Source organism: Myripristis murdjan, chromosome 22 (assembly GCF_902150065.1).
Source record: "Myripristis murdjan chromosome 22, fMyrMur1.1, whole genome shotgun sequence".
Taxonomy (NCBI): domain Eukaryota; kingdom Metazoa; phylum Chordata; class Actinopteri; order Holocentriformes; family Holocentridae; genus Myripristis; species Myripristis murdjan.
In genome coordinates, this window is record NC_044001.1 from 18,454,203 (window position 1) to 18,479,277 (window position 25,075).

General features: G+C 42.7%; 1 protein-coding gene across 5 annotated transcripts in view; it reads left to right on the top strand.

Moving 5' to 3' along the window:
• Nucleotides 1-2,239: 2,239 nt before the first annotated feature.
• Nucleotides 2,240-25,075, top strand: part of esrrb (estrogen-related receptor beta) — a 45,940-nt gene continuing 23,104 nt past the window's right edge. For 2 of the 5 annotated variants that reach the window (XM_030044462.1, XM_030044464.1), the window contains exons 1-4: nt 2,240-2,587; nt 6,645-6,713; nt 17,303-17,712; nt 23,808-23,924. In XM_030044462.1, the coding sequence (XP_029900322.1) occupies nt 2,538-2,587; nt 6,645-6,713; nt 17,303-17,712; nt 23,808-23,924 (646 nt within the window). In that variant the 5' untranslated portion in view covers nt 2,240-2,537. The other 3 variants (XM_030044465.1, XM_030044463.1, XM_030044466.1) reach the window with 3 other exon arrangements.

The window sequence follows — 25,075 nt, forward strand, 5'->3', positions numbered from 1 at the left end:
TGACTTAAACCATGCTGGATCATCTATATTAGTACTGCTAATCCTGTGTTTTGTGCAGTGATGTTTGCACACAATTAAGGGTTTTTATTCTCAGTGTAGATCTCTTTATCCTTCTTGGTGTGTTTTAAAAGATTTTCAACCCACTCTTTAATAAAATGAAATAGATACTTGAATAATTTTCCTCAGATTAAGTCTTACAATTACACAGTTCCCACTGACAATATGATAAAAAAAAGTGATTGACTCAACACATGTGAAGTGTTACCAGGCAAAATCACTCAGAGTGTGGTTTTGGCCAAATGTGATAGGCATTATTTCCCTTCTTCTTCTTTAACCAAACTTTGCAGTGGCTCCTAGTTCTTGACATCCAGTCTTTAATGGCGATTTTATTCCTCTGAAACTGACAGGTGTTTCATTTGGTATCCATCTTAATTTGATTCCAGCTATTTAGCCATTTGTTTTTGTCACAAGACAGAGAGCAGATGCTGTGTGATCTGTGCCACTGTGAAGGGACTATTGCTGAACATCAATAGGCCTGTGATGATCAATAGGGATTGCGTGATGTTTTTGCATTGATTATAGAAACGTGAGCCGATGAGTGGAACCGGATTCCTCTCGAGGGGTAAAGAGCGTTACATGCAGTGATGGGGCATTCCTGATTCACCACTGAAACACTCAGAACAGTGGTGACCCAACACCCGTGTTTCAAGCCTCGGTCTACTAGTAGACGTTGACTCCTCGTCACTGACTCTCGTTTTTACTTTGGTTGAAGTAACTGAGGACTGTTGACAGGCGTCTTGTGACCTGCCTTGCTCAAGCAGAGTTTTAGAGAAGTGGGCAAGCTGCTCCCTCTTTCTGCTTGACTCCAGCCAAGTGTCAGCCATTGTCGGACTGCTCATTTCTCCAATAAGATGCCATGGTAAGCTCTGTTCTTATAATGTGGGGATACAGTAACATGGAGACCCTCACTGACTGTGAAATGGTATCTGCATTCTCTGCATTCTTCTTGAGCTTGATCAACACTGAAACACAGACCGTTTTAAAGCTGGGGTTAGAGAAGACAGAGCTGGATTTTCTGCCGCTTGAGAGGCTGATGGGCTTCCAGAATTTGAGTTATGGCTTGAGATCATCTCTCACAGGTGGTGAAAGGTTCACAATGGTCCCTCACATGTAACGCCCGCAAATGGAGCTAGCGACACAGCTCAATAAATACATTTACTGTCCTCAGTGGTTTAAAAGCTATTGCTTATTGAAAGTGAAGTGCTACAGATGCACTCAGCTGTTTGCTGTAGTATTTCTAGTGTGGCTTGCGCTGGTGTCAGATTTGACTTTATAATGTGTTTATAGAACAGCACAGATAATTTCTTGGTATCTTAGACATGCTTAGATTATATGCCATTGGTTGTGAGCAGTAATATGGTTTTAAAGGGGCTTTGTTTGATATCAATAATGCAAGCATGAAAACAAAAAAGACACTGAGATTAACTGCATTACTTTTCAGCAAAACAGCTGGTATAAAATCTAAGTGAAAATTTAATTTTCCTGCTAAAACACTGTATCTGTTGCAAATCCTACAATTTCCTATAGTTCAATACAGAATTAAACAAGCTACTCTTTATTTCACAGCTGCTAAGTACATGCACTTACACTGATAATCCCTTTTCTGTTTTTATGAGCTTCATTTTCACAGATTTTTTTGGTATCCAAAATCTTTGTGACTCTGTTTTTCTTTATGTGAAGGTAGCAACTTTGTGTGTGTTTGCATATTTCTGGATCGCATCTCTGTTGTTCATGTGATAGGGTTGTTTTGTCTGTGTGCGTGAGAATGTGTGTGTGTGTGTGTGTGTGTTGCATTTGTGTGTGTGGTGGAGTGAGCGAGCGAGCGAGCGAGCATTCGGATCCCTCCTCCCCCGTGCTCTGCCGGCCCCTCTGTCGCTTTAAGTCCTGCCCCTCAGAGCCAGCCAACAGCAGCTGTTCCATATTCATCAAGCCCTTGAGTCTTAAAGAGCCCTATCCTGACCATGGAAAGAGTCATTCCTCTCGCTCGCTCTCTCATGCTCTCTCCATCTTAGCGCTCATCCGCTGCTGCCTGCGCTTCTCTCTCTCTCACCCCCCTTTACCTCTCTGTCTCTCTGCCCCCCTCCACTCTCTCCCTCTCTCTCTCTCTCTCTCTCTCTCTCTCTCTCTCTCATACACACACATTCACTTACATACACTCACATACACTCAGACACACATTGTGTCTCTCTCTCCCCGCACATACATACATAAACACACACACACACACACACACACACACACATACACTTGCGTATACACACGTACACACAGACACACACACACATGCTCACGCACACACACGCCCACTCAAACCGTCAGAGTCCAACATACCTGTGCAGGCTGGGGGGAGCGGTGCTGGAGGGGCTTTTCGGCAGCGTTGTCTCTGAGGGTGCTGTGCTATCATTTGGGGAAGAAGCGGGTCTCAATTGTTTTCTCTTTCCTCTTCCTCTCATTCCTGGAATGCTAAAACTGGACTGATGGACATTTCAGAACTTTGTCTTCCAGACCCTCTCAGCTATCATAACCAGTAGGTGCACCTCTTTCCTTCACTCTTCCCTCTTAACCCGTCTGTTCTGATGCAGTTTTTTCCCCCCAACACATTGCTTTCTTTTCTTTCTTTTTATTCCCCGTCCTCATCTTTTTTTTTTTTTTTTTTTTTTAATCTGCATCTCTTCTTTTAGCCGTGCCTGTGCTTGTTTTGTTTTCTTCACAATGGACCTGCTAATCTAGGTACTGAACTTTTTTTTTTTTTTTTTTTTTACTGTTTTAGCAGTGATGTCTTTGGCTTTCGCTGGCTTCTCTCTTCATATGCCCTCTCACACCCACTCACACTCTTAAACACGCATTTCCTGACTTTCTCTTGTCCATTGTTTTAAGGGTTTTTAAAGCCTGTAGGACTTTGTTTTGACATAAAGTAACAGAGCAGGTGCAAATGTGTGTGTGTGTGTGTGTGTGTGTGTGTGTGTGCGTGTGTGTGTGTATAGAATTGTCCTGAGAGCACATCACGTATGCCAGTCTTTATAAATTTCATTCAGAGCATGGCTGATCGATTAAGCTTGCCCCATTGCAAAGTATGTATTTTTCCTAAAGAATTTGGGGTACCTGTCCTGTTGGGTTAGGAGGCTGTGTGGTGATGGCTTTGTTGCTAGATCGGGCCGCCCTGGGAGAATGTGAATAATATTTTAAGGAGATGAGATTAAAGTGAATCCATGGAATTGGAGAGGATGAATTACACACTGTAATATTTGTACTCGGAGAAAGACAAATGAAAGGACCCTGTAACCCCAGTGAGCTGGCAGCTCCATCCCAGCCACCGGCATGCGAGGCAAGCTGCTACCTCACCAGCTCCTGGGTGTTGGGCCAAGTCTGGCTTATTTACCACACTTCAACCTCGTAAATCAATCCACAGCTTTTCACAGAAAATAAATTGTCTTTAGGAAAAGTTTTTTTTTTTTTTTAATTGGAAACACTTTATTTTTTAAATACAATATTAAGGTGTTTGTCTCAACACCAAATGTAAAAAGGACAGACAGATGAAAAACACTAATTGTGTAGAGTTTAGAGTGTAGAGAGAATTTTTACTCTTAAAGCTTTTCTATTTTAAATAGCTGCTAGTGTTACAGAAAAATATATGTAAAATAAAAGACTGGTGGAATCACTGACTACTATTTTGGCTTTTACACAATTTGATTTTTTTGTTCACTGGTAGTGAATGGAAACTTTTTTTTTTTTTTTGAAAATGTATATTAAATTGAGTAATTTTAAATTTAATCATGCATTCATTTAACTTGTCCAAATTGTGTGTTTTTGTAACTGAACCATGTGTGCTGCAAAACATGTTAACGGTGCCATATGTAAGCAGGACAGATTTATTTTTTAAATTATTACTACATTATATTTTAAAGCAGTGCAAGTGACACAGAACACTAATAGAAAATAATAGTAAATGAGTCGAGAGAGCAGGATTCTATTGGTATCTACTTCTTTCCATCATTCATATATTTTCAGGAAGTCTCAGCTTTGGGCTTTAACCATTGCATACTCAAAAAGCCAATCTAGTGAACGTATTAACTCCTTAGACGTGCATGCAATAATCTCCTTTGTTTTCCTACTAAGCTGGATTACAGAACTTCTCTACTCTCTCAGATACACCTTAATACAAATTTACACAAGCAGCAGTTACTCTCCCTCAGTCAGACACAGCAGGTATTTCTGAGATACATCAGCTATCATTAGTTCAACTTTATTTATTTTTTCAATGTGCTTGTTTAAAACAATCTGCCCCAAAAGGAAAGGCAAAACTACGGTAATTAATATTTAGTTTTGATACAGCTTGATACGCTATTCCGGTGCTGATAGATATTTTAATCTGCTATTTTATTAATTTGAATGTTGCATTGTTTTCACCAAATTTTCCAAGAGGTTCACCTTTTTCGCCGATTTAATTGTTTACCACCTCAGATGTAATTATCCACATGCACTTTTCAGCTCCTGTTGTATCACATTCATTGCAACTCTAGGAAATATTAGTGACACTAAATACATTTGACATTTTAATTCTGTTGTGAGCCATTTGTTTAGAAGTGCAACAGTTTCACTGGACTTAATTTGACTTTGTTTCCTTTCATTATGTGTATAGTCAGGAGTGTGTTTTTATTATTGAAATTTTGCATAGATATGATTTAGCATACACCAGGCATTTATACAATGTGAAATGAAATTTTCTCTATTTGTGTACGCAAAATATTGCTACCACAATTTATAGATCCTTATGTTTGTTTGTTTATTTTTTTCCTCCAACAAATCAATTACAGTGTAACACATTGCAATATTAACATTAAATATTAAACTGTGTGCAAAAACTGAGAATTTGTTTTTTTAAGAGCAGAAAATACTGTTGATACCACAATGGTGCTGTACACAATATAATCACAATACTGTATTAACATCATTACATTTCAGTTTTGAAATATATTATTGGAAAAAGAGCATTTGCTTTTTCAAGACGATGAACAGGTGTTTGACATATTACTTTTACTTCCACAACATAGATGTTTTGTTTTCAATATATAGATTTATTACATAATTATAATACAATTATTTCCTAACTCCCCCCAAAAATCTGTCACAGTGCAATTCATAGAAATGAGCGCACTAAATTTACCTTTTTCCTGATCACAGGCCTGCCTACCAACAAGTTATTTGTGGGATGTAGCCAGCGCTGGTCTGAGTGTGTTGTTAATTTCGGTTCAAAGTAGCTCTCCTCTGCTAATTGTATAGCGGTATTTGCAGCCCCTCACTGTGGGCTGGATGTGGCCGTGATGCTTGGTTGAGAGGATTAGTGGGACGTATGTGCTCCATGTAATTAGCACAGCCCTGTTGTGGAATCACTGTAGTATACACTCTATAGATTGACCTGAGGGCATTGCCACTGCCTGGGAATTGGATTGAAACATTAGAGTTTTGTGTGTTTGCAGATTGGTCATCTTAAAAACTCTGAACATACGCAGGTTATAAACAAGCATTTTGTCCACACTTTTTTTTTTTTTTTTTTTTTTTTACTGTAAGTTGCATTTTCCATCGTGCCTATTTGCTCAGAATTTGTTTCCTTCATTGCCATTAGTATGTAGCTCATTACATTTGATATGTTATTTACTTTTGCTTCACTTGTTTACGTGTAAATTTCTCCTGGCTCACGCAGAGAGACGGAGCATATTTGAGTCTGACAGGCTTGTTGTTGATGTTGCATTGCACTGGCTGTTCACGCGCCACTCAGACATCAGCCAGTGCTGAGGATTGTCAGTTTGAGTTCATCTGTGCCTGCTAGAAAACACATGCAGCCTGAGCGGCAGTGAATTGAGATGTGACTTCTTTCTGGTTTTAAATGTTCCATCAACACCCTCGCTGCTCTCCTCAAGCCCTGGCCCAGCCATTGCCATATACTAAATATCCAATTTCCTTTCATGAAATAAGAGCTTTTTAATGTATTTTTTTAGAGAAGCAGAAGTTAGCACACAATGATGAATTAGATTTCAATTTATTTGACTTCATTCCCAGCTTGCTGCATTAGAGTCAGCAAATGCCCATCTCTACCATTCCGTCCCGTCCCTTTTCTCTTGGTTCTTATTAGGTTTCAGAAAACAAGGCGAGGGAATTGCATTAGTGTATCTTAAGTTAAAAGCTCTTTGCTCTTTGACCAAGTGTTTCAGTGTTATTGGGTTAATCAGATTTTTGCTGTCTTCATGGAGATGCTATCGCAGGCTAGAGGCAGTGGTGGGTAACCAAAGCAGCCCTGCACAGACACTATCCAGATGGGATCAGCTTACGGTAATTTGGTTTCAGAATACATTACCAGAAGAGGCTCCTGACCGAGAATGGCCACCCTGCTAAGAGCCAGGAGCCGGTGGCCTCTGTAGCCGCAGCGTCCAGCCCCGCTGCCCGGCCAACTCACCGGCCCCGTTCACACCCTCCTCCTCTTCCTTAGCATTTAGGAGGCGTTGGGATGTGTTGCCTTTTAAGGAAAACCTAATGTTTTTAAATTCAATTTGTCTCCAAATTCTAAACGAGTCTCCTTGTACCAACAGGGCTTCGTTGTCCAATTCATTAGGGCGATTACTCAGTCCACTGGCCACTTTGGACCCCTCTCATTTCTGGTAAGCCCTGCATATGAGTATCTTTTCTTTCACTGTAAATATGTCACTCAGCCTGGACTGAGCGGGGGGAGGGTGCGGGACATTGTCCCTCTCCAGGGCAAATCGGGATGTAGAGTGTATTGACACTCTGGATGTTCACTATTCTATAGCTCTCTGTGTGTTTGCAGTTGTTAGCGGCTTAGGCCTGCTTTTTAGGAGCAGCCACTTCAAACCCCTTAATTCACCCCCACACATGTAACTCTCCCCACATGGAGAGCTTTATCCCCCAGGTTAATTGGGACAGAATGTAAGGATTCAAAGCTATCTAGTCTTGTTCTGTTGTAGGAAACTTGACTTCATCAGTGTGTATTTTTTTCTTCAGTGAAATACCAGTGTGTGTTTTATAATGTGCATAACAATGCATGCAAAGATAAGGTTATGTTGCAGGTGTGTTGTTTATTTTTCTTTATTTTACAGTAACAACAGATTATGCATGAATTTGATTGCGGAGAGCATACCACATTTTTGCATGATTCCTAATTTTATTGGCCAGAGTTGGCAGATTTCACTGTTATTTTAATATGGTGACTCATGAGAACCCATGTGATGTTTGGCCTCTACAGTCCTTAGTGATTAGATGCCGTGCCTCTTTGGCTATTTCACGACATCCACCCGCACAGAAACCACCAGCCGTCACCGCACACGTCCCTTCTGATTTCCCGTCCACGGTAACCTTGGACACCTCCACCGCAGTGTGAGAATCTGTTTAAAAATAACCAGGTCCATTAGTCTAGAAGGATAATGCTAGCCTACGTGGGCTCTCATGCCCTTGTGGCAGCGGAGTGCTATCACTGACACGGTGCGTCAGCACTTCTTCCTGTTGCTCCAACACTGAAAGGGCCCCTCTTCATTTACACATACACATGCATGCACACATACACACACACATAGGCACACACACATACTCACACACACTCACAGGTACCTCTCCAGAACTGAAATACCAGAGAACTTCAAAGAAATTTTTGATTCAAGAGAAGAGTTAGTCATCCTGAAAGTATGTAGTTAATTTTAACAGTTCTGTGGGTAAGGACGTATATTAGTGGTAAAAAAGTGACACCACTGAACCTGAGATTTGCCATGTTTCATACAGTATTTGTGTTGCATGTTTGCTTTGTGGATATAAAGGATAACGACAATTCTTTTGCTTTTTGCATGGCTCCGTCCTAAATGTAATGGAGGGAAAATGCTAAGTCTGCTAATTCACACTCGGTAAGAAAGTGTGACGTTAAGGTGGGTGGCTACACGGGCGTTTATCAGTGAAGGCTATTGGTATTGAGCGGCCAGTCGTTTGAAGGTTATGTTTTGGAGCAGTAATTGAAATGCAAAATAACATTAGGATCGATGGTTAGCTCTGTTTATTTATGAAATCAATATTGAAACCGTCCGTCACAATAGCAGCCCTGATTCCCACTGACAGTTTCACAAAGTCTTCACTGTACACGGCCTGTGAGTCTTGCACCCAATATATAGCTTTTAGGCTGAGAGCTGTTTTTCCCATCCAGTGTTTCCTCTGTACTCATTTAGCAGTGGTGTGCCACCACAGCAAGGAAGTTACCACTGCTGCAAGAGAAAATGTGAAATTCACATTGCTATTGCATCTTGCTGTTACCTAAAACTAAAAAAAGTACAGTATAATCCAGTAGAAGTGATGTTTCTATTATGATTAAAAACATTTTGAACACTAGAACCTCAACTTGAACCATAACCCAAATGGTGACAGATTTGGGACAAATGTATAATCGCTGCTCAAAAACACCACAGCTGCACAAAAATTACAGAGGAAACACTGCCATCACTCTTTGGGGAACTCTGGTCAGATGTTTGAGGAGGATATTTTAAAATGGACAGAATGCATTTTTGCAGGAAAGCTTTAGGACCTGGTGTCATCAAATGTTTAAACCTTCACAAAGGGTGCAGAGATGGCGGGTGTACATCAAACCGTGTTGTGGGTGTGTCTTCCATGCTACTATTTCTCATTCCTGGTTTGCCCAAGGGAACTTCATGTGACCAATAACCAGCCATTAACCTGGCAGGGTGCAGGCTGCCAGCCACTCAGCCAGTGTGAAGGCCTAGTTTCACTGTGGGGAAGAGGAATTTTTATTGATAAGTGTGTTTCTCTTGTCCCATGCTTTTCGCCTGTGTTGCAGAAAGAGCAAGAATGCTTTGATTTGAAGTTTTAAGTCAGTTTGCAGCGTATAAATTATAACAGAAAACACTGCAGCACAATTTCTTTGTCTGACTGTGTCAGAACTCAGAGCTGGCTGGTCTACAAAACCTGTTGTCAGTGTGAAAATATTTTCAATCTGTTTTGTACAGGCGTTTCGTTGCTTGTGCATGCAGGAGGCATTGACGTAGTAAAATTTAAGTAACTTAATGCTTCCTGTTTGTTACTTGCTTTATAATTTATTTATTTTTACAAGGTTAGGATTTACATTTAATTTATTTGTTTCAATTCTATGCCAAGTTGCTACCTTCTCATTGTAAATCAGAATCAGTCTATTGTTTGCACTGAGCGTCTCAGTTACTCAGAGTGCATTATATTGTAAATCTTTATTCGTCGCTCTCCCTGAGAGAAGCCTTTCCACCTTCATATCTAGAGGCTGGAAATGCAGACAAGTCACTCGTTAGAGGATACCTTTAAAGTCAAGGACATAAGTTTATTTGTCACAAGTTTTGTGATATCATTCATCTCGTAATTGACAGATTTGCATGTGTGTGTATTTCCTTGTGTGTGTACCTGCTTGCTTGCTTGTTATACAATGAGTTTTTACGTGTGTGTGTGTTTCTTTCCATGTTGGTCGCAAAACGTGTTCGCATAAAGTGCCTTCTTATGAGTCGACACTCAGCCGCCCCCGCAGGGCCAAGTGCAATCGAATGGCTAAGTTGAGTGTTTAGTTGTTGAACCTGCCACTTGGAGAGTCCCTCCCAGGACAGCACTGACACCAGACACAACGCGTTCTGAAATGTATGTTTAGATTGCCCCCTGAAGGAGACACATTAATGCAGGAAAATATCCCCAAAGTTTAATTATTCCAGAATGGTGTGGTACTGGACGCTACCGTATAAATCAGTAAGGCCCACTGCCTTTTTTATTATCAGCACTATTTATGGGGAATGAGGGGCAGCTGGCGGGATGAGCCTGTAAAAAGCTAGAGACTGTGGGGAGACTGTCTGGTCGGCTTCAGCCAGCGTGAGAACAGATTCTTAACCAGTGTTTTGAGCGATTTCAGTTCATGTTTGAGGTGTGTATTTTTATTTGAATTGTGTCCTATAGCCAGTATTTTATATTGAGAAATCAAAATTTAATGTGATCAGATCATTCTGTATTAATGCACCTTATCTGGATGTTACGTATGAACTGTGATTGCATTATGACTGTGAGCCTGTACAAACATTTACACATTTGATTGCTTTTAAATTATCCTGGCCACCTGATAAACCTGCTAATTTTGGCCTGTTAATTTTGCCTTGTATATTTGTGGTGTGTGTCAGTGTGTGCATGCATGTGTGTTCGTCTATTTGTATTTGGCTCTTCTTCTGATGAAGAGGGTAATTTATGGTTGAGGCAGGATGGGCTCTTTGTTTTAAGCAGGTAGAGTTTCCCCTAAACAAGGACAGACTATCAGAAGAAGATTAATGAAGTAATTTCATGCATGGCTCCTTGCCTCCAGCCCCCTGTACACACAGTCACTGTGTCTAAACCTGTGATTTACATTGGACTGTGTTAAATAGCCTTAACCCTTTATAATAATATTTCTTTCTGTTTATAATCTATATGTACACACACACACACACATACACACACACACACACACACACACACATACACTGCAGAATGCAAGCAACACAGGAGTACCCAGGCATCAGGAATACCCTTCACATTCTTTGTGTACATACTGACTATTTTCTAATTAAATTGATCACTCTCTGTTATGTGGTTCTGTGGTTCTCAAAAGATTTGTCCACAGTTATCCACTCAACAGCTATGCGCCAACATCCCTGCATTTCATACCCAAATTTATCGGTCATATGTCTGTGATCTTGCCCTGGATTTTACACACTGAACACCAATGATAGTAAGTGATATGTGTGCGGTGGTTTATGTCCACTGAGTTATTTTTATGAGCTTCAGATAGTTCAGTCAGTAGTTTGGCAGATTTTAACAAGTTGCACAGAGGCATGCGAGCTAAAAGTGGAGTTTCTGAGGTCAACAAGGGATGGTCTTCAAATCTTTTTCCATCAGCTAACATTTTGATTGTGCACTAACAAATGATTGTCATTTTCTGTACAATTGCTAAACCTTAAAATATACCCAGAAGACATTGAAAGTATTGTTTGATAACACCACAGACCAGAGTTTTGGTTTCCTTGTGGAGTTAAACTTGTTCAAAAACCAAAATCTATAGACTCTTGCGTAACAATATCACATGAACTGTTTATAGGGCTAATTAATTTTGCCGCTACTGTCCTATCAGAATTTTTCTAGTTATAATCAACCATTGTCACTTTATGTTTTTAAATTATACCATGGCCATGCCATATAATGGCTGTAATGGAAACTCATTATTTCTGATGAAAAAGCAGAATTAGAAATGTGGTCCCAAAAGTACTGCATGCCAGGCTAGACTTATCACTGAACTTCTTTTTACATACAGTATGATGAGCTGTCCAATTCTGCTGGGAGCTTCCCCACATGGAACGCACAGTAGATTGTTAACTCTTCACTCTCCGACGTGGGAAGTTTGGACAACTGGTTCTCTAATAGTGTGAACATTCCCTGTTGAGGATAATCCTATCATTAGCGATTGCTTCTGTGAGGATCCTGAACTCAGCCCCTCATAAGAACAAGATCTGCCCAGTGCGGCTCAGACAGTTTACGTCAGACAAACAGCAGTGCCTGTATCACAAGAGGCCCTCTCTTTCCTGCCAGCAGCATCTCTGAACAGGAAGGAACGGGAGAGGGGATCAATAGATGTGATCTGCTTCTTGGCCAGCACTATCTTGTGGTGCCGCTGGAGCATGGGGCTCATGTTGTCATAGTGGAGTGAGCTCATGGCTTTATAAAGACTACAGTGACATCGCTGTGGAGAAGCTAAATATAATCCTCTGCTGGAGACTGAAAAACTTAATTGCCCGGGCCACGGAGCAGCATGGTCCCCCCAGTGGTAACCCAGCACCAGCCTCTAGCCTACGGACTATTGATCTGGGGCCCTTGCTCTCCATTGGTACGATAAACAGCTCTCTCTCTCTCTCTCTCTCCCTTGCTCTCTCTCTACCTTTCTCTGTTCTGCATATCTCTTTCTTTTTCTCTCCCTTTCCCTGTTTTTTTTTCTGTCTCCTCTCTTCCCTCCCGTTTGTTTGCTTCCATAGATCTGCACATCATAAATCTCTGTCAGCCTCTCCTGAGTGTCTGGCATATCCGTTAATAAAGAGGCCCCTCCCCTCCCCTCAGGTCCCCCCCTTCTCTCCCCTCAGCCCCCCACTTCTCTCTCTCTCTCTGTCTCTCCGTCTCTCTGCCAGAGCAGGACTAATGAATGAGAAACTCCAAAATTAGGGGCCTCTCCCTCATAGATTAGAATGGGTCCCTATGGAGTGCTGGGCTTGCCTCCAACCAAACCACTGCCATCATCCTCCTCCCTGCAGTATTTCCACCTTTCATATTGTGTCTGTAGCCCAAACACACACACACACACAGACACACACACTCACACCCGTGAGCACATGCATCCATGCATGCATGTACATGTATGTACACACACACACACACACACACACACACACACACACACACACATACATATACACTCACACATGCTAGGTTGCCCCAAGGGTCTTTTGGCCCCATATTCCCCTGATGGTCATTAACCTGGAACCAGTTACACAGAGAGGCGTCCTCCATATTTCAGTGTGTTTTGGACTCTCCATTCCCTTTCTCTCTCCCCAGAGCCACTCCACCCCCTCCTGGAGCCCCCATTCCTTTCTTCATTTACATGTTCCCATGTGAGAACGCACACCCATCACACTTGGTGGCATTTAGTGTATGTATTTCCGCGGCTGTGGTTGTGTCGCACAGACTTTTAGCATGGTCTCCCCTCTCCCCAAATGAGTCCCTGGCTGTGTGTCGGAGCGGTAAGAGGTGGCAGTGGCCCCTGGAGGAGAGGTCAGCGTGGCAGCTGCCAGTGGGCTCTGGCTGTGGTGGGGAGGCTGAGCCGGGCTGAGAGGAGGTCTGTCAGGAGCTAATTGAGTTCGTCCTACCCGTGCTGACTCTGGGGCCAGTGGCTTATCAGGCCACATCGCCTGGGGCCCTCCAGACAGATCTGCCCCTACTGGGGCATTTGATATCACCATCACCCTGCCTGTAGATGTCAACCCCCACTCCCTCCACCCGCCCCTTTCCCTCCACTTACCCAGTCTGATCAGGTAGCAGAGCTCTGACACTCTGCGATGAGGTTAGCAAATGTTATAAAACCATGTTTTTGGCATCTGGTGGCCTTGAGACTGAAAAGGACATCAGGAATTTACAAAAATTTTGAGTTGAGTTTCCTGTACAGGTTTGTGCTGCATGTGTGTAATGTACAGTACATGAAACAGGGAGAGGGCTTTAGTGGTTCAGAAGAATAGCACAAGACATCAGTATCCTCCTGAAGTGAGTGGGGCGCTCTCAGCAGGGATACCTACAAATTGGCCCAATTAGATACTGCAGGTTCTGCGCTCTTACGACTCTGTCAGCCTGTGTTCGGAGTTTTGCTCGCAGGCGGGGGGAGTGGTGAGACATCAGGGAACGAGCGCTCCTCAGTTCTTCTCTCCAAAGTTGAGGAGCGGGGAGAGTGAGCCGAGCTGCCAGATCATTAGGCCAGCTAATCCTGGTCACGGCAGCAGCGGTGGAATGATATTAGGAATCTGAAATGCTGTTAGGAGGGCCAGGTGGAATCAGATTAAAACCAAACTGCGCAGTGTGCTTTTGCGGGCCCATAACCCACCACTCAGCATGAATTTTGATCGGTACAAAGGGAACAAAAGGAGGAGGAACAGAGAGAGAGAAAGGGAGAGGGAGAGATACTGTATCTTTGACGAGCACCGCTCCTTTGGGCAGCCAGGCAGCAGAATTTGAAATGCTCTTACCTTGAGGAAGGAAGTAAGACAGAACTATAGATTTTACAGCGTCAAGTCTCAGTTAGTTCAGCATACCTTTTCCTTCTGTTCTGTCTGTGTAGCACACAAGCTAATTAGCACCTGCCCCACATATTGAATTATTTATTAGTACTATTGCTGCTGTCAAACTATTTAATGTTCATAATTCATTTTCCCATACAATGGTATTTATAGATTTAAATTGAACCTGTCCCATTAGAGAATACGAATATTTATAGAAATATCTCAGACTATTTGATTAATATGCCAGGTTCAAGTGGTTAGTATTCCTTCAGTATCATTAATCAATATATGCAAGCTTGTTAAAAACATAAGCATAGCAGTGGTATAATGTGTCATAGCAGAATGAGTTAAGGGGATTCTAGCAAGCACATTTATTATAAATGACCACATTGAGCTGGAGGGGAAACAGTTAAGACACTTATGCAATTATGCTAAGTGTCACCCTGAAGACGGCCTTTGAACCGGGGTTAAGCTTACTCTGAATTTGTGAAATAAAAGCTAAATGGAGCCATCTTGAGCTCCTGCGTTTTAATATATAGCCTTTAATAAGCCGAGTGCAGGTGCCCTATCACACAGGTGCACATATCCATCTGAAACAGAGAACATAAAGCAGATGAACACAGAGCCGTGCATTAATTTATGGGGATGCAATCTGCATTCATTATCAAGAGGGGCAAGTTCTATTTTAGAAAGGCATGAAATGGATTCACTTGTTCAATTTCTCACTGCAAGGACGTTTAGGAGCACAATCGGGTAATTTTTAAAACTGCGAAATCTGCGAAACCTCGCCCATTACCACCAGGAATATTGCAATTTTTTTGTGTTGTTCAACTGTGCTCAGAATCATTGTGAGAAAAACTGTAAATTAGACACCATGATCTCTAGTAAAATAGTAGTTGTGTAGATTTTATATATATATGGGTTTTATATTGTGGAGGCTTTATATTGAAGGAATTCCAGAAGTGCTCAGCCAAAGGGCTTATTCCACAAGGTCAACGGTTTTAACAGGGGGCATTTTTTATTATTTATTTTAGCAGTTAACCTTTTTGTGAATTTCCAGAAGTGGTAGGCACCTGGAGCTCCGATGAATATACATGACAGTAGGGAGGGAAACCCGGGAATGAGATTTAATTTGACACGCTGACCCCCATCTCCACGGGCCCAGGAAGCCGGGGTGAGAAAATAAGGTTGACCCACTGACCCCTGGGCCTGAACCCCTCCGTCACCCACCCTCACAATTAAATCAACCAGAGTGAGCAAGAGGTAGGCCGAGCGACCGATAGGGGACATGGCGGAGGCCTCTCGCTTCCTATTTCCTCTCCAGCACTGTGAGACAGACAGCTGTCCACCAGCTAAGGAAGAGAGAACCCAATGGGGGGCGTCCAACTCTTCCCTCACTCTTCGCTGATGGTAAACTGACATGTCAAGTATGTAAACATTACCATTAGTTGGCAATATGCTAATGGCTCTAATGTGCTAAGGCAGAACTTGGGCTGTCTAGCTGCCACTCACTGGGAGCCCCTGTGTCTGAATTTGCATAAGCCATGCAAGGCTCAATTTTGTTAATGTAGGCGAGTGCAGGTGACCTTTCACCCCTTCAGCGGTACCTAATGCAGACGGGTGTGTGTACGTATGCGTATGACCTCGCCTTGACCCAGAGAGGTCACTGTGTGTACACAGCATCCCCAATACATTGAGTTATCCATCTCCTCTATCAGGCCGGCTCTTCAATTCACTGTATTTGCTGACCAAAAAAATGGGTTGAGTATGTCCAAGCTGAGCCCCCCCATACCCTCCTCACTCCCAGTGCATTTTAAAGTTAAAGGTTATAGAGCAGGACAGAAATAGATTTATATGGGCAAAGAAGGCTGGTAGGGTTTGGAGTGGATTTTGTGGCCACAGCCAAAAGGCTGCACTTTAGTCTGCACTCGCTACAACAGCGGATTGTGTGTACTCCAAAATACAGTTATTAGGCAGACAGTGAAAAAGTCAATATCCTGCCATCATGCTTCCTTTTGCCTGACTGCTGACTCAAGGAGACAAGCCAAGGTCCACTCTGCACTCTAAACTATGGAGATGCCTGTGTCTTTTAAGAGGATGTTCTGTATGTGTGTGTGTGTGTGTGTGTGGCTGTGGCTGTGGCTGTGGCTGTATTTTGGTATTTTAATGTGTTCTCTCTCTCTCTCTCTCTCTCTCTCTCTCTCTCTCTCTCTCTCTCTCTCTCTCTCTCTCTCTCTCTCTCTCTCTCTCTTTCTCGCTCTCTCTTTCTCGCTCTTCTTTTCCAATCTGTCTGATGTGTGATTGTGTGTATATGTGTGTGTCAGAAAAGAGAGTGTGTATTTGTACACTGGAGCTCTTTTACAGCTGCTGGAGTGTGTGACTAATTAGGCACTTAGGATCCTCCCACCTGGTTCACTGGTTCATAGGGAAGGTCAGGACACATAGTGGTGTAAGAGAGAGCAAGAGCACTGGAGAGACTGGGAAACCAGAGAGATGCCACTATAAGCGGATATTCCTAAACAGGACTGAACACTTAATCAAAATATTATCAAAATTGCAGTATGGCAAAGTGCAATATCCAAATCACAGGAGCTTTTTTGATAAAGGTAAATAAGGTGTTATAAAATGGAATTATAAAATTAACTCTAGTGATGTTGCAGAGATGCGCTACTACACATCATAAGAAAACATGTTTGTTTTGTACAGACATCAGCAAAAATCGCATCATCTTCATTTTAATTGAATGCGCAGTGGAAATAAAAATTATGATGCAAAAATGTGCATTTCCACTAAAATTGTAAATCGCGTTGGAATCACAGTATCTGCTAAAATAATTGCAGTATGATTTATTTTTGCCATGTTGTTCATCCTTATTTCCAAACACACTGCCACAAATGTGGATTGGCTACTAAAGTGAACAATATCTTGGTATCTTGGTGCTTGGTGTGATCTTATTAAACTTTCAGTCTGAGCTATACACAAAATTTGCACAGATCTCAGTCCAGTGGCACATCTTTTCCACTGTAAACCATAAAAAAATATTCATGCATGAAATAATACCTACCTACCCTAGACAAACAGTGTAAGGTAGATGTCAGGGCAGATGTAGAAGTCTGTTAAGCTATATTATAGCTATATTATATTTATTTGGTTATATTTCTTTGACAGGAGAACATTTTGTGTCATAATTGTCATAATTAAATATTTTTGCCATGTATTTTGCAATCATCATCAGTCAGGTATTTTGTCATTTCAGGCATTTATGTCAGTCACACTACTGGTTGATGAAATTCATTTCCACCCTCTGAAGACCTTTGCTAATCATCTTCCTCCCCTCCCCCACTTTGTCTCATCTCCACCACCTCCCTCTCTTCACCCATCCCCTCCCGCAGGCTGCTGAATAGAATGGCCGCTGATGACCGGCACCTGCCCTCCAGTTGTGGGTCCTACATCAAGACGGAGCCGTCCAGCCCTTCCTCTGTCATCGACACGGTCAGCCACCACAGCCCCAGCGGCAACTCGGATGCCAGTGGTGGCTATGTCAGCGCCATGAACAGCCACTCCAACGGCCTAGACTCTCCACCTATGTTCACCCCCGGTGGGCTCGGGGCCGGCACCTGCCGCAAACGCTATGACGATTGCTCCAGCACCATCATGGAGGACTCGCCCATAAAGTGCGAATACATGTTGAACTCCATCCCCAAGAGGCTGTGCCTGGTCTGTGGAGATATAGCCTCGGGGTATCACTATGGCGTGGCCTCCTGTGAGGCCTGCAAAGCCTTTTTTAAAAGGACAATACAAGGTATTTTTTCTCCTCTCACCCCCCGCAAACATTTGAACACAGTCAGTACAAGTTATACCATCCCCCCATCACTGCATCACCGGACACAAATACACTCTCCATACAAGGCACCCCCGCCACCACAACAACACTCACACATACTCAGTCTAAGTGATTCACAATGCTGAACATCACTGTAGTGTGCATGTTCTCTGCACCTCCTGAGACCAAAAGCCACCCGTAAAATGTCCTGTGTTTGGTTGTCCCCTGTCCCATATGGCACCTAACTACTATAGGGGAGCATAAAAAGTGCACACATTCATTGCACAATAATACACTAGATACATAGTAACTCAATTTAACTTTGAAATATTAAAAGGACAACAAATAGAAAGCAACAGCAACAAAAAAAAGACATGGCTCTACCGCTTGTTAAGTTGTATCATATAATTGTACAATATTTGCTGTGCTTGAAGTTTATGCATTTCATGGTAGAGGAGTGGAATAGTAAGTCATCACTTCAGCAGCTATTGTCCTAAATAATAAGAATATTTTCACATGGGGCGCAACTCTAGTGAGAGAATGATGACATCATCAGTCAGGATCACTGGTGGGTGGTGGGATGGGGGTTTGGTGGCCATGACATCATCATCAGAGGTCAGATTTGGTGGAGGAGTGTGAGGGCTGTTTGCCCGGATGCCTTAGGGGGCTCAGAGACTGTGCTTTATTATTCCTGTCCTGGCATATGTGTGTGTGTGTGTGTGTGTGTGTGTGTGTGTGTGTATGTGTGCACATGCATGAGTGTGAGTGTGTGTTTGTGTGAGTGAGTGTGTGTGTGTGTCTGTGTGTGCTTATGCCTGGGGACCTGGGTGCGATTGGCTATCTGCATGGCATGATGTATCACAGCTTCCCATTAGAGATGCAATGAAAGGCCCCCCACTGTGAAACTGTGCGCTCTGTCCCAGATTAATCAGGGAGACAGAGATATTATTGAGCCTGGAAAAAAAAATCACTGCACAACAGCCACAGCTGCTCGGATATAAGCCCTGTCTGCTTAGCAGCAGAAGACATGCGAAAGCAAAACTTGATAAAACAGGCAAAATAATGCAAAGGAAATGAGATAATTAGAAAGGAAGAAAATAAATTTTACATTTAAGCTAAATTAGTGTAAAGTCTTTTATCCCTCGCTTTTACTTTTTTTTTTTTTAAATCAGCCATTGATTGCAGGCATTATATAGAGTGCAGTCTGTCTTGATGCTAGGTGTTGATTTTGGACCTTCCAGCCCTATCAGCTTTAGACAGTCTATGTACCTTTTGCAGGCAAACAAAAGCATTAGGCCATATCCTCCTGTTTACCCATGCTGCCATCAGCAATCCTGTCTATTGACAAAAGATGAACATTTTCTCTCAAGTAACATTACTGAGCTTTTGTCCCCTCACTAAAAATACACTGACGGCAACACAATAGAACAGAAAAGAGGCATTGGGGAAGAAAGAGACGTCTTAAGTGGAGCAATGGCCCAAACAATTAAGAGGGAGGTACATGAAAGAAAAAAAAATTGAAAGCGCTCTTCTTTTTTCCCCCCTCACTTTGCATTGTCGATTTGAAATCCCTCTCTTTCTCCTCTTGGAGGGCTGCCTGTAATGGAGCTAATCTGCCGTCGTTTGTCCGAGCCACAGGAGTTTTGTCAATAACAATCAGCGTTTGGAAAGTGTAATTAAGGCCGAGGCTTTTCATTAGGAGGAAGGGAGGGGGCCGTCTCCAGGGACGGGCATGCCAATTAGAAACTCAGGCACGCGTCGCCGGGTAATTTCAGGGAAAGGAGGGGAAAAAAACCCAGGACTTCTTTAGATTGGAGAGGGACCCTGCTGCTCTTTCAGAGGAGAGGAGGAGAGGCTTAATGGCATAATAATCAGACAGGGGTCCCAGGCAGAGAAGGTAGGAGGACACAGGGACTTTTTGGGGGAGGTGAAAGCCTTCCGAAATGATAAAAGAAACACATGCAGGATTGCTGGAGGAAAATGGAGGCTGTAAATAGCAAGATGTAGAGCCCTTGAACGAATGAGAGGGTGCCGTTGATGAGAACTGATTAATTAAAGGAATAACGAGGCAGTCAAGGGTGGAGTGTGAGACGGCCTCTTCTAATGAGAAGAAAACAAAGGAGCTGTCTTTTCCAGCCCTTTATCACATTGTTCTGTGGCACTTAGGGCAAACAGCATGCTAAGTTAACGTTACCATGTACATGACAGTTCTTTTATCACCTTGCGCGCTTACCTTGTGAATTATTGTGCACAACCTGGTGATACTACAGCAAATTCTTGCTTTGCTTTTGCCGGTGCACCCTTTTTCCCCACTATAATGTATTCTGACTGTTTTATTGTATTTGAAATAATTGTGCACACCACCTGCCCTTACATTTTATCTGCAAGTTTAGTCGTCAGAATTGTTGGAATATTGACTTTCACAATAACCATCAGTTTTTTTTTCTGTGCAACCTGCAGCACTATTTTCAGTTGTCTTTGCATCCATTTCGCTTGTCCCTCTGTCGTCCATTTCTTCAGGTTTGTGGAGGGGAAAAAAGACCTGATGCCCCTACCTTTTCAACAAAAGGGGACGGAAAATCCATCTTCTGTCACCTATTCATCCAGTGAAAAGCCCCTTGAACTCCTACATGGAGATAGTTACATTAGTCAAGGCCAGGCCCAAATTAATGTCAACCTAGATCTCCATCCATCCCAGAAATACCCCTGTTCTCATTGCTCCCTAATCATACCCCCATCCCTGCACCTCACGTGCCCCACCAATCAAAAACATAAATCTCTTATTGAACCGTATTTTCTTCCCATTTTGAACCCAAGTGTAAAATTGCTTGAAAACCAACTGAACTCAGTGGCCCTCTTTTTTTTTATATGAGGTAATAGACCTTGACAGTAAGCCTGTAAAAGTCAGTTTAGATTTTGATGAGAAATACCTGCCATTTTACTGTAATTTACTTACAAGACCTGACTTTCCCCTCTGTGCCCTGGCATGGGTCCTGAAAAGCCATAAAATAAATTGAGACAGATACATATCAAGAGAAGAAGGAGGGAAATCTTTTTCTTCTCCCTTCATTCTGTAATGTTATTCGTAACCATACCATAACCTCTGTAAAAGCAGATAAACCCGAACGTGGCCCCTAGTTCAGGGGCGCCAGTGCAGGTGCTTGACTTGATCAAATGTTAATAAATTGTCTTGTTAAGCTCATTTCATTGGAAGTGGTCACACTTTTGAGAGACCTGTGTGTTTGCTTTATTGCTGATATTGCAACACACCTTGCCAGTGTCTAAATGTAATTATAAAATGGATCACTCTAGTCTTCAGTTCTGATTTGCTAAACCACTTTCAACGTCGTTGTAAAATACCTGATAAACGCACACGTAAGGTCACCAATGACATCAGTGCTTGTGTTGTTTAGCTCCTACTCAAGGCCTGCATTGCAGCAGGGGAAAAAAATAATATAATTCTAATTAATTATAATATGTTCTGTATGGCTGGACTGCAAACCACTTTTATAAAAACAGCAATCCCCGGAAGGCTGCGGTAATTTCCAGTGATTTCCAGTGATTTTCAAAGAGCTAAGAGGCGTTAAATCTGACACGAAGCGGCACTTTGCGCATGCCGATGTTGACTCCTTTGCAGTCTCTAAATATAAGCCGAATGTAGACACGAAGAATGAGATAATCCTCCCTCTCTCACCGAGTTGAGCTATGAGAAGCCCCTTCTGACAGAACATCAGACGCACAGGGGGCCTGACAGGACAGGTGGACACAGCGCAGCAGCAGTGTGTGAGTGCGTGTTTGTTTTTGTTTCTGGAGTGTGTGTGTTATCAGAGGGCTGACTCTCTTAGTTAACCACCAGGTGTGTTGTGCGCACGTGTCACCCGCGCCCCTGAGAAAGGAAGGGGGGAGAAGGAGGAGAGAGGGAAAAAATATATCCGTAAACCAAGCGTCCTCAGGGACAAACAGGGTCAATTGTGCCGTGTTGGCCTGGCAGCCAAAGCGGCATCATAGCATGCACACGTGCCAGCAATCGACTAGCTTTGATAATATGAAGTGAATCTCTAGAGGCGCTATGACAGTAAAGTAATAATATCCAGGATTTTTTGAATTACAACCAAAGCATGTGTTGTTTTAGACTGTTCATGTCAACAAATTGATAGCATAAAATGCACTGTACAAAAAAAGAGACCATCACTGATTCCAGTTCAGGCTGGCAGTGATTACCTCCGCCCAACATATGGGAAATGGATGGGATTATTATGGTCTGGTTCTGCTATGACAACAGAGAAAACAGGCAGAGAAGAGACCATCAGAGCTCATCAGCCGCTTCCCTCATACCTTTATTTACCCCAATCCCAAAGAGATGATGAGAATTAGCATAATGATTTCTAACCCAGATATAAGGAGGAATTTCTAATTATTTATAACATCTTGGGACCCTCCACTTGATCTGTCCAATAATGTTAACATAATTGCATAAGTTGTCAAAGGGTGTTGGAGGGCTGCTGGTGGAACGCTGTCAGAATATTATACAGCTCTCCGTCTCTCTGTACAAAAACAGGGAGTGAGGGTCAGAGCCGCGGAGCCGCTCCACTGTGTTGGGAAGGAATCCCAATGTGCTTGTGTGTGGATGTTTGTCTGCCGGTTAACAGACTCCACCTGCAAAAATGGAGAGATATGAGTGTTTGGGGGATACGTGTGTACTGGTGCAGTTACAGATAGAGAGAACACTGACATATTCTTACATTTGAATGTGTCAGTCATTGAAAAACTCTGATAATTAAATTCAAATTTACCCAGCACTGTAATTCAGGACAGTATTGACAAAGAAATAAAACTAGCTTAAGAGCAAAGTTTAGGAAATGCCAATGTCAAAAAGCTTAAAAGCTCAAAGCCAACTCAGAATGGGAGAGATTCAGACTGATGGTGAAGCAACTATTATATTGAAACCCTTTATTGAAAACCCCTGAATACAGTAAAATGTAGGGAATCAGACACAAGCGGAAGAATTGCCTCACATATCCTGCCCTTTCTATTGCTAATGCTAGAGTAGAGCAGAAGCAGCTCTTTTATTGTGCAGCAATGAAACTCTTTTTCACTGCGCCATCCTGGAATCAGACCCTGCAGTTGAATAATGCATAAGGCCTCAGCCTGTACACTATGTAAATAGTCAACAATGGCAACAGTGGTAACAACAGGTTTGGGTCTGCTGGAGTATTATGTAAAGTGGCCAGGGGCGGCGTGTCCGGCTCTCCAGCCTGCTATTGAGGCAGTGGCAGGCCCCTCTGAGCGCAGGGGGACACAGCCTGCACCCGGGGCCTGGAGGGGACACGCGCAGAATTAATGAGGCCAATTTAGTGTGGGACCAGAGTGGCGTCTACTGATGGGTCCTAGAGGACTACTGTAGCCTTACCCCCCAGCCCACCCCCCTCACCCTAACCCCCAGCCCCCGTTTCTCCTCCCTTGGCCCCCGGTGCTGCAAGTTACCTTGTCGCTGGAGGACAGCTCAGCCACCTGCACACGACTGAATTCATTCCACAGGATATGATTAACAAGTGCCCACGCCCGGTCGGCAAAATATGATTTATTATAGACTGTCCGACACTACATAGAGGACACACTGATGTTTATCACAAAAATAACAGTAGGACTGATTGATACGGACAAAACAAAATATCACAATATCCTCAACCAAATACCTCAATATTGATGTGACAGTATTGTTGTGATGATTATTGGTGCTTTTTGATGAACAGTCATTAGTAATGTGGATATGATGACCAAGCAGTTAAAGGAAAATAACAGTGTAATAAGGTTAGGAAATTGCATTCATGATGATATCCAAAATATCTAGTGTCAAATTTGGGTTATGTATTGATATAATATCAATATATAAACCATCTCTAAATATCAGCATTTCACTAGACACTAGTGAAATGCTTACCCAATCTCCAAAATAAAATATTTAAATATTTTACTTTAACTTAAATTTCCTCAGTTTCTTCCCAAAACATTTATAACATCTTATGTAAGGTTGGGTTGACAGCACTAACTGCTCTGCTTTTTATTCTTCTCAGGCAACATAGAATACAGCTGTCCCGCCACAAACGAGTGTGAGATCACAAAACGGAGACGCAAATCCTGTCAAGCTTGTCGCTTCATGAAATGCCTCAAAGTGGGGATGCTCAAAGAAGGTAAGAAGTACATTTCTGCTTTTTTAAATTTATTTATTTATTTTTTATTTATTAATTGTTTACAATGTCCACAAATACACACATGTATTTTGGAACACAGAAATCCATTAAAAAAAAGAATGTAATTGATCTGACAGTGCACATGCTAAAGGGACACGTCACACACTGGCTCTCACCATCGTCATCCTGTTAAGTCTGTACCACAGTAGTTTTCTCCCAGCAGCCTGGAGTGAGAGATACATGCAGCTGGCTGGCCTAGACAACAGATCCCAGCCCCCCTGTCCTCCCCCTACCAACACAGCAGTAAATAATGTGCAGTTGAGCTGGGGACAGAAATATGCTGAATAGGTCGATCCCGCCGTCTGAGTAATAGAATTGTAACAGTATTCCGACTGGAAAGGCTCAGGCCGGGTCCCTGAGCACACACTCGGCACGGTCTCAGCTCTCCCCAGCATATTGATCCACTAAATGTTTTCCGAACATCTCAGCTCTCTTCCTGTGGATGTTTTTTTAAAGTCACGCCAGCAGGGAATTCAGTGACAATTAAACATGCTTCCGATGGATTTCTCTGGCTGGGTTTCTCCCCCCTCCCTATCACCACTGAGACCCCTGGGACCCCGAGGCCAGACCACTCTTCCGGGGGAGGCACCTAGTCAGTCTCCCTTACCCCCATTGCATTAGTGGATATGTTCTCCCCTGCCTCTCTCTCTCTCTCTCTCTCTCTCTCCCTCCCTCCCTTTCTCTCTCTCTCTCTCTCTCTCTCTCTCTCTCTCTCATGCTTGTGCTTGCTCTCCTTCTCACTTGTTGGTTACTCCAAAAAGGCCAGACAAATGAATAATGAAAGATATGTGGCTCGGGGGTGAAGAGACGGTGTTATATTTATTCAAGCCTCCACTGGGAGCAGCTCAGAGACTCTGTAAGAAAACATGTTATTGCTTTTCTTTTTTTTTTCCTCTCCTCAAGTGCTGGTGAACGTGGGTCAAGTGGCACTTATGTTTTACAAAGTATGATTGTCTCTCACTGTTGACCAGGGTATACTTTAGTCCGTTTGAACAAGTAGCAGTCTCTCGGAAGTTAATGCAGGAATACTTAAAGTACCCCAGTCACGAGCTGGTCCTAGAATTTTATTTAGATCTTATAAATGAATTCTG